The following is a 15,621-nucleotide window of genomic DNA, read 5'->3' as shown; positions in this document are numbered from 1 at the left end:
GCATAATACCCTCAGGATCCACCCAATGTTGCAGATGGCAGGACTTCCTTTTCTCATGGCTAAGTAAACTCTGTGTGTGTGTGTGTGTGTGTGTGTATGTGTACATACCACATCTTTCTTTATTCATCCATAGATATTTAGGTTGTCTCCATATCTTGGCTATTGTGAATAATGTTACAGTGAACATGGGAGTGCAGATATTTTTTCAAGATTCTGATTTTATTTCCTTTGGATATATACCCAGAACAGAATTGCTGGATCATATGGCAATTCTATTTTTAATTTTTTAAGGAATCTGCAAACTCTTTTGCATAGTGGCCGTATCACCGAAGTGCACAAAGGGTCCCTTTCTCCACACGCTCATCAACTCTTAATCTGTTGTCTTTTTGATGATAGCCATTCTAACAGATGTAAGATGATACCTCATTGTGGTTTTGGGGTAATCATCATTTCTCTTATGACTAGTGATGTGATATATCTTTTCATATACCTTTTGGCCATTTGTAGGTTTTCTTTGGAAAAATGTCAATTCAGGTCTCTGGTCAATTTTTAACGAGATTGTTTGATGTTTTGCTATTGAAGTGTATGAGTTCTTTGTATATTTTGGATATTAATCCCATATCAGATACATGTTTTGCAAATACTTTCTCCTATATTCTATTGATCACCTTTTCACTTTCGTTTATTGTTTCCTTTGTTGTGTAGAAGCTTTTTAGTTTGGTCTCGTCTCTATTTTTGCTTTTTGTTGCTTGTGCTTTTGATGTTGTATCCAAAAACTCATTGCCAAAACTAACGTCAAGGAGTTTTTTCCCCATGTTTTCTTTTAGGAGATTTATAGTTTCTGGTGTTATATTTAAGTTATTAGTAACCCATTTTGAATTAATTTTAGTGCATGTTGTACTAGGGGTTCATTTTCATTCTTCTGCATGTGATTTTCCAATTTTCCCAGCACCATTTATTGAAGAGGCTATCCTTTCCCCATGAGTATTTTTTACTCCCTTGTCATATTAATTGACCTTGTATGCATGGGTTTATTTCTGTACTCTTGATTCTGATTGGCCTATATGTCTATTTTTATGCCAGTACCATACTGTTTTGATTATTGTAACTTTGTATTATAGTTTGAAGTCAGGAAAGGCGATTCCTCCAGCTTTGTTCTTTCTCAGGATTGCTTTGGGTATGTGGGGTCTTTTATGGTTCCATACAAATTTTTTTTTCCTGGGTCTATGGAAAAAAGCCATTGGATTTTTTTTTTTTTTTTTTGAGTACTAAATCTGGTTTTATTTACCCAGGCCATGTGGTACTTTCCTTAGTAAACTAAAGAATTTATAGACATTGGGAATTGAGGTTTTATTGTGTAAACTTAGAATGTGCAGTCATGAACACATAACAGAAATAACGTGGAGGGAAATGGCTACGGTATTGTTCCCATAAATTCTCCCAGGACCTTTGCACATTGGGACTTTTGATAGGGATTTCACTGAATCAGTAGATGGCTTTGGGAAGTATGCACATTTTAACAATATTAATTCTACTGATCCATGAACATGGGATATCTTTCCATTTGTTTGTGTCTTCTCCCATTTATTTCATCAGAGTGTTGTAATATTTACTATACAGATCTTTCACATCCTTGGTTAAATTTATTCCAAAGTATTTTATTGTTTTTGATAGTATTACGAATGGGATTTTCTTTATTTCATATTTTTACAGATATCTTGTTAATGTATAAATGTAACTGATTTCTGTATGTTGATTTCATATCCTGCAACTTTACTGAATTCACTGATTAGTTCTAACAGTTTTTGGTGGAGTCTTTAGGAGATTTTTTTATATGGTCATATCGGCAAACAAAGACAGTTTTACTTCTTTCTTTTCTCTTTGGATACCTTTTATCTCTATTTCTTGCCTGATTGCTGTGGTTAGAACTTCCAGGACTGTGTTGAATAGGAGTGATGAGAGTGGGCACTTTTCACCTTGTTACTGACCTTTTACCATTAAGTATGATGTTACCTGTAGGCTTGTCATTTATTCATTTATTATGTTGAGATATTTTACTTGAATACTCATTTTCTTGAGAATTGTTATTGTAAAATGGTATTTTTCTCTACCTTCTTTTTTCTGCACCTATTGAGATGATCATATGGTTTTATCATTCTGATAATATGGTGTATCACATTTATCGATTTGCATATGTTGAACCATCCTTGCATCCTAGGAATAAGTCCAACTTGATCATAGTGTATGATCCTTTTAACACGCTGTTGAATTTGGTTTGCTAATATATTGCTTTGCTAATATATTTGGCTTCCTATTATATTGGCCTATAGTTTTCTCTTCTAATGTCCTTATATGGTTTGGTATATCAGGGTATAGCTGGTTTCATAAAATGAGGTTGGGAGTATTCTTCAGTTTTTAGAAAAATTTCAGAAAAACTTTTGCCAGTTCTTCTTTAAATGTTTGCTGGAATTCACCAGGAAAACCATCCAATCCTGGCTCTTCTCTTTTGGGAGATTTTTGATTACCGATTTAATCTCTTTTCTTGTTATGGGTCTGTTCAGATTTTGTTTCTTCATTATTTGGTTTTGGTAGGTGGTATGTTTCTAGGAATTTATTTTCTCTAGGTTATTCAATTTGTTGGTGTATAATTGTTCATTTTTATATATAATTGTCTCTGGTGATCCTTTGTATTTCTGTGGTATGAGTTGTAATTTAGTCTTCTCTTTCAGTTCTGATTTTGACTCTTCTGATTTTTTTATGTCTGTCAGAAAAATCCTAGCCCTTAGTTTCATTGATCTTTTCTGTTGTTTTCTTGGTTGGTGTTTATTTCTGCCCTGGTCGTTATTTCCTTACTTCTGCTAACTTTCAGCTTGGTTTGTTCTTTTTCCTAGGTCCTTCAAGTATACAGTTATGTTTATTTATGATCTATGTTTTTTTCATAATGTGGGTATTTACTGCTTTTAACTTCCTTTTAGTACTAATTTGCTGTATCCCATACGTTTTGGTATATTGTGTTTCCATTTTCATTTCAGGTATATTTTAATTTCCCTTTTGATTTCTCCTTTGACCCCACTGATTGTTGGGTGTGGTGTTTAATTTTCACTTATTTGTGATTTTTCTAGCTTTCCTCCTGTTATTGTTTCCTAGTTTCATTCCATTTTGGTCATAAAAGATACCTCATATGATTTCAGTCTTCTTCAGTTTACTAAGACTTGTTTTCTGACCTATCAAAAGATCTGGGGAATGATCACTGTACATTTGAAAAGAATATGTATTCTGGTGCTTTTGGATGGAATATTCTGTATATGTCTTTTAGGTCTATTTGTTCTAAAGTATAGTTGAAATCCAGTGTTTCCTTATTTGATTTTCTATCAGGATGATATATCCATGATTAAAAGTGAAGCCCCTTACAATTTTTACATTGTCGTTGAGTTCTCCCTTCAGATGTTAATATTTGCTTAATATTTAGGTGCTCCAATGTGTGTGTATATGTATTTATGATTGTTATATCTTCTTGATGAATTGATTTTTTTTTTATCATCTTATAATGACCTTCTTTGTCTCTTGTTAACGGTTTTTGGCTTAAAGTCTGCTTTGCCTAAGTATAGCTACCTCTGCTCTCCTTAGGTTTCCACATGTGTGGAGTATCTTTTATCATGACTTCTCTTTGAACCTATGTGTGTCCTTAAAACTGAAGTGAGTCTCTTGTAGACAGCATATAGTTGGGTCTTATTTTTTATCCATACAAACACTCTATGACTTTTGATTGAAGAATTCATCCACATTTGGAATAATTATTAATAGGTAAGAACTTACGTCATTGTATTCATAGTTTTCTGGCTGTTCTTTAGTTCCCCTGTTGTTTTATTCTCTCTTGCTGCTTGCTTTTGTGAATGATTTTATGTAATGGCATGCTCTGATTCCCTTCTTTTTATCCTCTGTGTATCTGCTGTAGGTTTTGCTTTATGGTTACCATGAGGTTTACATAAAACACTTTATGGATATTCTATTTCATGCTGGTGACAACTTAACTTTAATCACAAAAATAATCTACTTTTTACTCCCCTTTTTAATGTTTTTGATGTTGCGGTATTGTATTCATTAACAAGCTATTGTAGCTATCGTTAATTTATAAATTTTTTTATTTTATTTTTTTATTTTTTTATTTTTTTTTAAAGATTTTATTTATTTATTTGAGAGAGAGAGAATGAGAGACAGAGAGCACGAGAGGGAAGAGGGCAGAGGGAGAAGCAGACCCCCTGCTGAGCAGGGAGCCCGATGTGGGACTCGATCCCGGGACTCCAGGATCATGACCTGAGCCGAAGGCAGTCGCTTAACCAACTGAGCCACCCAGGCGCCCTATAAATTTTTTTATTTAAATTCAATTAGCCAACATATAAGTATGTCATTAGTTTTTGATGTTCTTGTCCTTTAACCTTTATACTAGAGTTAAGTGTTTAACACACCACCATATTACAGTATTAATGTTTTCTGAATTCATCTATATATTTACTTCTACCAGTGTGTTACATACCTTTGTCTTCATGTTACTAATTAGTGTCTCATTTCAGCTTGAACTTCTTTCAGCATTTCTTGGGAGATAGTTCTAGTGGTGATGGACTCCCTCAACTCTTGTTGGGAAAATCTTTCTCTCTTCTTCATTTCTGAAGGACAACTTTGGTGGATAGCGTATTCTTGGTTTGCAGATTTTTTCCTTCAGTACTTTGAATACATCATCCTGCTCTCTCCTGGCCTGTAAGATTTCTGCTGAAAAATCTGTTAGCCTCATGGGGGTTCTCTGTAAGTTACAAGCTTCTTTTCTCTTGCTCTTGTTAAGATTCTTTTTGTTTTTGATTTTTATGTGTCTTGGAGAAGATTTTTAGAATTGTTTGGTGACCTTTGAGCTTTATGAATTTGGATATCAAAATCTCTCCAGATATGGAAGTTTTTAGGCATTATTTCTTTAAACAGGCTTTCTGTCCTTTTTCTCACTCTTCACATTCTGAGATTCTCATAATGTGAATATAGTTTCATTTGATGATGCACCAGAATTCATATAGACTTTCTTCACTCTTTTTCTCCTCTGACTAGGTAATTTACAGTTCCTGTCTTCTTACTCACAGATTCTTTCTTCTGCTTAATCCATTGTGCTGTTGATGCTCTTTAGTGCATTTTCATTTCATTTATTGTATTCTCCAGAATTTGTTTGGTCCTTTTTTTTTTTTTTTAATTTTATTATGTTGTTAGTCATACATTACATCATTGGTTTTTGATGTAGTGTTCCATTGTTTGGTTCTTTTTTTATGATTTCTCTGTGAAATTTATCATTTTGTTCATGTATGTTTTCCTAATATCATTGTTATGTTTCTGCATTTTTTTGTAGCTCTTTGAGTTTCCTTAAAACAGCTATTTTGAATTCTTTATTGGAAAAATCACGTTTCCATGTCTTTGAGATCAGTTACTGGTAGATTATTCTGATCCTTTTGCAGTATCATGTTTCCTGATTTTTTCATGTTTCTTGAAGTTTTGCATTGCTATCTTCGCATTTGAAGTAGCTCTCCCCTCCTCCAGTCGTTAACTACCTTCAGGAGAGAAATAACTTCCATCAGCACTGCTAGGGATTCTGAGGCTTTTTCAGAACTTCTATCAATACACCTGCCCCACTATTCTTGATCTCTCTTGTGGCAGAATTCTTAAGCTTGTATGCCTTTTCTTCATCCTGTAGCACACCAGGGTGCTTGCTGACAGCCTCTTTTTTGTTTTTCCAAAGGTGGCACTAAAGCTCACGTTTGTGGTCTCTCCTTGGCCTGCATTCAGACTGGCTCTCTGCTACAGGTGGGAGTTTGTGGGGGTGTGGTCTGCAGAGCTCTGAGGGTGCCCATGGGGGAGGGGATCTGTAGGCAAAGTACATGGAGCAGCTCATGAGCAGGCTTCTTAGTGGAGTTTGCAACACAGTAGGATCTGGATGGATCCCTTTCATGCCTTATGAGACTCCTATCTGCTATTCAACCAGATTCATTCTACCCTCCAGTCATGCAGGTCAGAATTCAGTACTCTAGATGGGGTGAGACAGAAGTGAGCCACTTTGGCACTGTCCCACACAGCTAGGAAACCGAGTGCTCACTCATACATTTTCACTTTCCTCCACAGATAAGTTCATTGGCCATGAACATCTCTCATGGTCCTAAGCTGTGCTGCCTTGGGAGATAGGTGATGTGAGTAAAATCAAACTGTTCCTCTTACCCTCTGTGATGGGTCCAAACTCATATTTTTCACTCCCAGCAATACATTGGAACTTCTCTGCTGCAGACTGGATTTCCACAAAAGTTCTCTTATCCATGGATGATTGTCTAAGACCGTTTTTTCCAAGGGTTCTGGACCATCGCCAAGAGGGGTAGAGTTGGTTCATGGATCATTACAGAATCCACACCTGGGGCTGAGCTCTTATATGCCTGTTACCCAATGCATGAGTAGGCGAGTCTCCTCCTTAGTCTCTTGGTGTATGGTGCTCTATCCGACAGCTCCCACAAAGGTACTTTTGTCCATAGATGGAAACCAAATTGTTGATGAGGCAGGAAAACAAATGGGGGATGTCTTATTCAGGCATATGGCCTTTGGTTTCTTAAACCAGTTTATTTCAAAAACCTTGATATTTATTAGAAGGGATTCCAAAAGAGGATTTCAATCCCACAGCCTACTCTGAACCCTTTGTGTTAGTAGATGTTCATGTTTATAGGGTCCTTTTATTTATTTTTTAAGACTGTATTTATTTATTTGACAGAGACACAGCGAGAGAGGGAACACAAGCAGGGGGGGTGGGAGAGGGAGAGGAGAAGCAGGCTTTCCACCGAGCAGGGAGCCCGATGGAGGGCTCAATCCCAGGACCCTGGAATCATGACCTGAGGTGAAGGCAGACGCTTAATGACTGAGCCACCCAGGGCCCCCCTTTTATTTATTTTTTAATATCTTATTTATTTGAGAGAGAGTACAAGCTGGGGAGAGAGGGAGAGGGAGGAAGAGACTCCCCGCTGAGCAGGGAGCTCGATGTAGGGCTCGATCCCAGGACCCTGGGATCATGACCTGAGCCAAAGGCAGATGCTTAACCAACTGAGCCACCCAGGCGCCCCTCATAGGGTCCTTCTGGACCTACGAATAAATTCTTAAAAACACTGATTGTGAATTAGCTCCTGGTGATTTCTCTTTATCTCACCCAGTCTCTCATAGAAATTCCTCAAAGGGTAGGAAATTTGGACAGATCTTTTTTCTGTTGCTGTTGAAGATTTTTTTTCTTATGTTTATACTCTTGAACATTTCAGTTTTTAATTAGGAAGATTGCATTATATTTCTATATATAAATCATATTGCTCTCATGAAACTTGTCACCAGCATCTCATTTCTGGAACTTATTCTAAAGCTTTCTTGATACTGTTTTCTCATGGTTCTAGTTGTAATTCTAGTTCAGACCATTTAAAAAACTTTCTTAATCTTTTTTTTAATTTATCTGTTATTTGTATGATACTGTCCTTTTCAATATATGGGAACTTTGTTCAGTCATATCCCATTTTCATGGCTTCAGACACTTACAGGCTTATGAACAATACAGCCTCATTTTTCTAGATTTCTCCTGATATAATGAATAGTACATCCAGCTGCTACTGTACTTCAAATTGTGCATTTCATTCCCTCCCTGCTTCTGCTTCCATCCAAATCCAGTTTTCATTTTCTCCTGCCTCAATGAGTCACAGGCATCTAGTGAGTTCCCAAACCAGTTGAGTAAAGTTGTATATTCCTCCCTTTTCCACACTCAGTATAAATTGGTGCCCAAGATCTCTTTAACCCATGGTAGGTATTAAAGATACGTGCTTGCTGATTCTGTGAATGAACATAAACTGATAGAATATTGCTAATATGTTGTTGTTGTTTTTAGAAAATAACAAAACCAGGTAAATTTTTAAATAACCTCTTACCTTTGGATACTATGAGAACATGGTTCAGTATGTTTTGTCCACATCGTTTAAAATGGATGACTTCAGATTGAGTAGGAGTATGTTGTTACAGGGAACAGTGACATTCAAAGATGTGGCTATTGACTTCACCCAGGAAGAGTGGCAGCAGTTGGATCCTGCTCAGAGGAACCTGTACCGGAATGTGATGCTAGAAAACTATAACAACTTAATCACAGTGGGTAAGGGTAGTTTCTTGTGTAACTCAAAATCTGGGAGTAAAGTACCTCCCCCCCCCCCCCAATTTCTGAAATGTGTGGAACCTTTAAATGTTAGAGTGAGTTTGGCCTTTAAGTGCCTTTACTCACATGAATGTGGGTGCTGCAGCTTTCAGAACAAAAGGTCATCCTTATGTTTCAGGGGCAGTATCCCCACAAACCATGTCCTTATCATTCAGAAAGCCTGATTTCCCTGGGCCAGTGTCATGACAATTCTTGAATGATTTTTTTGTTCCTGGTATTTATGTGCCCACATTTTATGTTACTTCCCTCTGACAGGCTGTCCATTCACCAAACCTGATGTGATTTTCAAGTTGGAGCAAGAAGAAGAACCTTGGGTGGTGGAGGAAGAAGTGTTAAGGAGACACTGTCCAGGTTAGTTAGGGAGGGAACAGATGGGTGAGGAGGGGCCATGACTCTTTAATGATTAATCAGTGACTAGTTGACCCCTCTGAAATGTTCTTCAAAGATATTTTCCTAAAGACTGTAGACTTTTAAGTGATAATTTGTGTGAATAATTTATTAACCTAAGATGTCTTTTCTAGATAACATTCTTCTTTCCACAGAACTTAAAGGACTAGTTGGCCTTCTTACCTGTGTGCTAGATACCAACATTTCCTAATTTCCAGCTTTACCTTGACAATCATTTTATTATTAGCATCTTCAGTCTCTCTGCCCACCTTGTTACATAGGATCCTTTCCTTTTGCATTCACATATTCACATAACCAGTTCAAATAAACTGTTATGTTGAAGACTTTCTCTTCTTTGTTATAAATGCCTTAGCATTATATTTTGTACTCGTAGTCACATTTCCCACTGTATTTTTGGCTTTTGCTCTCATACTTCAGTAATGGCTACAGCTGTTTTACTCAATAAATTTTAAAGTCAGTGATACTTTTCTGATAGTTTTCTGCTACATTTGTCATGTATTTGTGCACACAATTGTCTGCATATTTATATACACACATATACCTACATACATATATATATACATGCATACACATATAGACAGTATGTATAAACACACACACATGTATATTTCTAATTTGGTAGATATTGCCAAATCTTTTTTTTGCCCTCCAAAGAAACTACATTTTTATTTCTATCAGTGATTTCTGGCAGCATAGTCTTAGCATTTTTAAAAACTTTCCCAATTTGATAGGTGAAAACAATTCATTTTAGTTTGGAATTTGTATTTCCTTTATTATGAGTGAAGTCAAGGATGTTTTCATATGTTTAAACTCTGTCTATATTTTTCTTTATAAACGACTTATGTCTTTTGCCCCCTTTTCTGTTGAATTCTTAATTTGTATGAATATACTGATGTGATTATGTAGCCTTTTTTCTGTTGTATGTTTTTCCAGTATTTTTTCACAGTTGGACATTCCTCTTTGAAGTACTTTTGCCACCTTAAGTTTTTTTTAATGTCCCTTTAGCTAAAATAATCTTTTCTTACAAGAGATTATCCTATGATTTTTTTCCTTTATGTATATAGGTGAATTATGTCTACATACTTTTTAGTAGTTACCCATCCTCACATTTTTGCCATGAATGTAAATAACTGTTCCAGCTTTTTCAGGCTTTGAATTCATTGTTACGCTGGTTTCATAAATAGAATTTAAAACCATTTCTTCTTGTTCTGGAATACTTATAATAGCACATAACTCCCTTAAAATTTTGGTTTATCTTACTTGTTCACCTTTTTGGACCTTGTGGATTATTGAGGGAAAATGCTCTCGGACAGCTTTTATCCTTTGTTACTTTGTAACTGTTCTTTGTAGATGTTTTGTCTCTTTTGGCATTAGTTTTTGGTAACAGGTTATATTGTTCTAGAAAATTACCCACTTAATTCTGGTTTTCAGATTAATTTTTACAGAGTTGAACAACGTAATTTCTGTAAATATTTAAGTTTGCTCTGTATCTGTAAAGGTGTTTACCATATACTGATGTTCCAAGGTAGTCTGTTATATTTAACAACTTGTTTCATCTTTATTTTCCAATCTGTTGGTATAAAATTTCCCATAGTGTTCTCTTATTTTTGTCTTCATTAACTCTGCAGACTTCTTAGCCAACAACATCAGATATTGGCTTTCCTTCATTCTCTCTACTCTCTCCTTCTGGGACTCCTAAAGATAGAGGCTAGATCTTTTTTCCTCCATCTTTTTTTTTTTTCATTTCCTTTACTATTTTCTGCCTCTCTTTCTGTGTTGACTTCTCAGTAATTACCTCAGATACATCTTTAGATTTGCTCATTCTCTCTTCAGCTGTGTTTATTCATCTTTTTATCTCATTTGCTTAAAAAAAATTCAGTAGTACTATTTTGTATTTTTAGAAATTCCTCCCCTTTTTTGTTGTTGTTTTTTTGTTGTTGTTTTTGGCGCTTTTTTCCCCCTACATCTTTCTGGCCCTTTCTATTGATTTCTGTGGCTTGCTCATGTTTTTGTTTTTATCATTTGCTTCTTTAAAAATATTCTATATAGCTCTTCTGTTTTTTGTATCTGACAATTTTTTTTTTAAGATTTTATTTATTTATTTGAGAGAGAATGAGAGAGAGAGAGAGCACGAGAGGGAAGAGGGCAAAGGGAGAAGCAGAACCCCTGCTGAGCAGGGAGCCCGATGTGGGACTCGATCCTGGGACTCCAGGATCATGACCTGAGCCGAAGGCAGTCGCTTAACCAACTGAGCCACCCAGGCGCCCTGTATCTGACAATTCTAGTATTTTAAGTCCTTGGTTAAATATCTTGTTTTGATGATTTGCTTATTGTACTTGATTCTTCACATGCTTGATGACTACTGATTGTGAATTTGGCATTTTTAAACCCTTTTTTGCAGTAATCTTACTGTCCTAAATTGGGGTTGCATTCTTCTGAAGATGAATCACATGTGCTTCTGGTAGGTGCCAACAGGCATTACCAAGTGAAGACCAGCTGACCTTCTTTGAATGTCCTGGCTTTTTGTAGCAACCTCAGTTGATCTTTTTCCTTATTCCTGGCTTGAGGCTTATGCTTCAGTTAATAGGGCTTTCATTTGCCTAGGTAGTCAAGTCAGATTCATCTTCCAGCTTGCTTTCTAAATCCGTCTTGCAGACCTGATTTTGGCTAATACTTGTTTATTTTTGTTTTTCTCATTTTTTAGTGTATGATACTCAGGTGTGGTTGACGGAGAGTATTGTGGTATTCTTGGAGATTTATGCTGCTTTCTACAAGCCCAGTAATGCATCAAAAAAAAAATTTTTTTTTTAAGATTTTATTTATTTATTTGACAGAGAGACAGCAAGAAAGGGAACACAAGCAAGGGGAGTGTGAGAGGCAGAAGCAGGCTTCCCACTGAGCAGGGAGCCTGATGTGGGGCTTGATCCCAGGGTCCTGGGATCATGACCTGAGCCGAAGGCAGATGCTACCCAGGCACCCCACATCAAAATTTGTTTTACCATTATCTTATTTTTCAGTGTGAGGTTATCATACCATAACTTCAATATTAAAAGTACTATCTAGTCTCTTCCCCCCCCCCCAACTTGCATGGTATTCTTTGTTTTGCTTGTTTTTATTTTTCTCTTCCATTTCTTTCCTTGGTTCTGCCATTTTTGTTCCCTATCCCTTTCTGTTTTCTTATTGTTTCTTCCTCATTTATTTATATTTATATTTTGAGCTGTTGATGTATAGATTTATTTTCATTAAGCTTTTCCATTTATGGAAATAGTCAAAATTTTCATTTACTGTGTGCCATAATTGTTTGACCTGGTGCCTTTTGTCTGCTTTCTTTATATCATGTTTCTTTTATGTTTCTTCACTTGTAATACTTTTTATAGATCTGAGTTTAGCACCTTCTCATTTTTAGTGGTAGGCTAGTTCTTCCTTGACTTGCTTTTTTTAAAAAGGGTAATGTTAGGGAAAGAAAATGAGTACTCTGATCTACAACAGGGATCATCAGCAAACTATGGTTTGTAGGCCTGCCACTTATTTTTGAAAATAAAGTTTTATTAAAACATAGCCACACCCAGTCATTTACATCTTGTGTAGGATTGCTTTCACATTATAATGGCAAAATTGAATAGTTGCATCAAAGATTGTGTGACCCACAAAACCTAAAATATTTACTATCTGACACTTTAAGAAAAAGTTTACCAATTCTTGGTGTATATGAATGCATTTGTTCTTCATACTGAAGCCCTTTATTCTACATGGTTTTATGTATAAAAGTATGTTTAGGCTTTATTTTTCCTCATCCAAAAAGGAACTGCAGCTGCAACGTTTCTCATAACTCTGAGGTCAGTCTTTGTCTTTATTTTCACACTACCACCCCAACAGACTTCTTCCTAAAAAAGTAAATGTTATGGTGCTTCCTTGTTCAGTCCTGGCTGGGATATCTTGGGATAACAAGTCTCCTGTAACCAGTCTACACTCCCAAATTTCATTGTTGTAATCATGGGATAATTAATTCTAACCTTCAAGGTGTGATATCCATTTTGACACTGTCAGCTGATTGTTCTGCCCAAGATCAGCATGACCAGCTATCTTTTAGAATCCTTCTTCCCCTGTTCCAGCCTTCACTGTATTTGTCAACACTAACTCATTTATTATAGTTGGGGTTACAGCCACCCCTAGGATCATTCAAGAGTCAATGAGAATTCATTCCCATTATTTGTAGAAGGGAAAAGATATCAGCTGCTTTTCCATTCCACCATCTTAAAACATGGAGTCTTGTGTCACATATGATATTTTGATTGTGCCCTTGGAATTTTCATTTTTCTTTGGATGGTACTTTGACAACCTAATCTTAACTTCTTCAACATCATTTGCTTAATGGAACTTCTCTTTTTCCCCTAAGTGATCCAAAAGGTTAGTATTCTGCCTTCTTTTCTACATTTGCAATCTGTAACCAAGTCTCTAACTTTATCTGCTTTACAGTTGCACAGGAATTTTCCTTCCTTTATTATTAGTCTGGCAGAGAGGGAGAACAATCTCCATTTTCCAGTCTTGGAGCTCAGCAGGAACAGGGAACTGAATGTTATCCTTCAGTATGTAGGCTTGCACTTACTCTGTGCTTGAGCCAATTCTTTTATTTTGTATCCTCTGCCTCATGTCCCTGACTGATAGCATTTCTGCTTCCGTTTCTTTTTTTTTTCTTCTTTGGACAAAACTGCAAAACTTTATTGAGAGAATTTTAGCCACTTTTCAACACAAGAACTGCCCACGTGGCTTCAGCTTGTCTTCGTTTAAACCTGTGGTTTCCATTCACCTGCCTCTGGCATCTCAAGGGGCTCTAGATTTGCAAGTCCCCTCCCTTTGACAGCAGGACCATCTCCACGCTCACGCCATCTTCTCACCAGCCAGTTCCTTTTGATTAAGTTCTGAGGCAGGCCCTTGAACCACAGATGCTCCTTCTTTTTTCTCTTGATCAGGTATAATATCCTGATGCTTAGTCGGTGGCTCCTCCCCTTGAGGTTGCTCAGCCTGAGGCAGCTGGGCAACCACAGGCCCAACTGGCTGCAAAGATTTTTCATCATCTCGTCTTGCTCTAGGTCTGAATGTTGACCTTACTTGCCAATTCATATTTCACACAGTTGGGTCTCACACACCAAGAACAAATCCAGATGGCAAGACGTGACCTGCACAGTTCTGCACCCAGACCACACCACCTCTGTTTCCATTTCTTAAGAGAGTGATCTTCCATCTCCTTTTGGGTAGTCTTTGTTAGTTTATGCATTTTTCTTTGTTTATCTCACATTGGTGTGATTTGGGGTGGGATGAAATAAATGCATATATTTATTATACCATATTTAAGCTCAGTTTCTCCCTCTTTGTTTTCCCTTGCTCACAGTACTTACTCCCTATCCAGTCATGCTAAGTAGGCTCTTCCCGTTTTATGTTCCAACTCTTTGATCCAATTTTTACCTGCCCATTGTTTGTTCTCACTTTATTACTGCAGTATTCAGAACAATTTTATTTACTTTTTAAAATACATAATACATCTCTGAAGTACAAAAGGATACATATTGAAAAGTAGCTCTTCTCTTACACATTTCCTCTCTAAGGTGGCAACCCGTAGCATCATTTTCCTTTGAGCTGTTACCTGTATTTTCAAACATTTTTATTGAAATTACTTTGCTAGGTTAGCTTGTGAATAAGTGTCATTTTTGCTGTTGAATGTTCTTTTCCAGCAATGTGATATACATTTTTTCTTAGTTTCCTAGGGCTGCCATAACAAAGTACCCCAAACTGGGTGGCTTAGAATAACAGGAATTTATTCTCACAGTTCTGGAGGCTAGAAATACTAAATCAAGGTGTTGGCAGGCCATGCTCCCTCTGAAACCTGTAGAGGAAAGACCCTTCCTTCCCTCTTTCAGCTTCTAGTAGCCCTAGACATTCCTTGGCTTTTGATGGCATAAGGTCAGTCTTTGTCTTTATTTTCACATAGTGTTCTCCCTGTGTTTCTGTTTGTTCATGTTGCATCCTTTCTATAAGAACACCAGTCAGATTATGAGTTACCCTACTCCGGTATGACCTCATTTTAACTAATTCCATCTTCAGTGACCCTTTTTCCAAATAACTTCACGTTCTGAGGTACTGGGAATTAGGATTTCAACATATCTTTTTTGCAGTACAAACAATTCAACCTGTAGCACCTTTCCATTTGGTCAAATCTGTGTGTGCATTTTAGTTTTCTGAAGATCTTGAATTCCCATATTTTTCATATTTTTTGTTGCGATTGTAAGTATAGTCTTATGTTTTCTAAATAGTTGTTTGTATATATGAATGCTATTGAAACGAAGTATTTCTGATATATAGTGACTTTAATGACGTTTTTATCTTTTATAATAATTTTTCACTTTTGATTTTGCAGGTAAATTGTTTTATTGTTGACAAAAATGTTAATCTTATCTTTCCTTTCCATGTTTTTCTACTTCTGATTTCTTTCTCTTAATGCACTATGCAATACTGTAATAATAGTGGTGATAGTACTTATGTCAGTTCTTTGGGATTTTTCCCTTTTTTTGGCTGGGGGGGTGGATTTTTTTATTAAATATGGTGCTCATATTTAAGTTGCACAGTACTTTTTCTCAAGTTAAGTAAGTATTCCCATTTTTTTGAAGTTTTCTTTATGGAAAATAGATGTTTAGTTTTATCATTTTAAAAAATGTCTTTGGAAATGATTACTTGATTTTTTACTTTGACCTTTTAATATATTTGCTTATAGAAGTAGATTTTTCTAATAGTAAAACATACTTTTGTATCTATAAAAAAAACAGCACCTACTCAAGTATAATGTAGCTTATATTTCATGTGTTCTAGGTCACTTTTTTTTCCTTCTGGGTTATTTTGATATTTTAGGTAGAAACTTACCTTGGTATTCATAAGTAAAATTGGTGTGTAGTTTGCTTTTTTGATTGTTATCTTTT

The 15,621-nt window shown here is 36.1% G+C and overlaps 2 protein-coding genes across 7 annotated transcripts in view; one reads left to right on the top strand and one right to left on the bottom strand.

The window, feature by feature from the left end:
• ZNF569 (zinc finger protein 569) overlaps nucleotides 1-15,621 on the top strand; it is a 61,886-nt gene that overhangs the window by 42,379 nt on the left and 3,886 nt on the right. For 2 of the 6 annotated variants that reach the window (XM_035023623.1, XM_035023624.1), the window contains exons 4-5: nucleotides 8,059-8,185; nucleotides 8,501-8,596. The exons of 1 other annotated variant lie outside the window; for it this stretch is intronic. In XM_035023623.1, coding sequence (XP_034879514.1) covers nucleotides 8,059-8,185; nucleotides 8,501-8,596 — 223 coding nt within the window. Of the gene's footprint in view, nucleotides 1-5,302; nucleotides 5,836-6,150; nucleotides 6,216-7,043; nucleotides 8,186-8,500; nucleotides 8,597-15,621 lie in introns of those variants that run through there. 3 more of the 6 variants (XM_035023625.1, XM_035023626.1, XM_035023622.1) reach the window with 3 other exon arrangements.
• LOC118022922 (P antigen family member 3-like) lies at nucleotides 13,438-14,191 on the bottom strand. The gene is given in 2 exon segments (XM_035023890.1): nucleotides 13,438-13,528; nucleotides 13,530-14,191. Coding segments are annotated over 2 exon segments (336 nt in total). The 5' UTR covers nucleotides 13,775-14,191.

Source organism: Mirounga leonina, unplaced genomic scaffold, assembly GCF_011800145.1.
Source record: "Mirounga leonina isolate KUSES-001 unplaced genomic scaffold, KU_Mleo_1.0 Mir_177, whole genome shotgun sequence".
In the NCBI taxonomy this organism is placed as follows: Eukaryota; Metazoa; Chordata; class Mammalia; order Carnivora; family Phocidae; genus Mirounga; species Mirounga leonina.
Note: the sequence above shows the minus strand (reverse complement) of the source record. Positions and strands in the feature narration are given on the sequence as shown.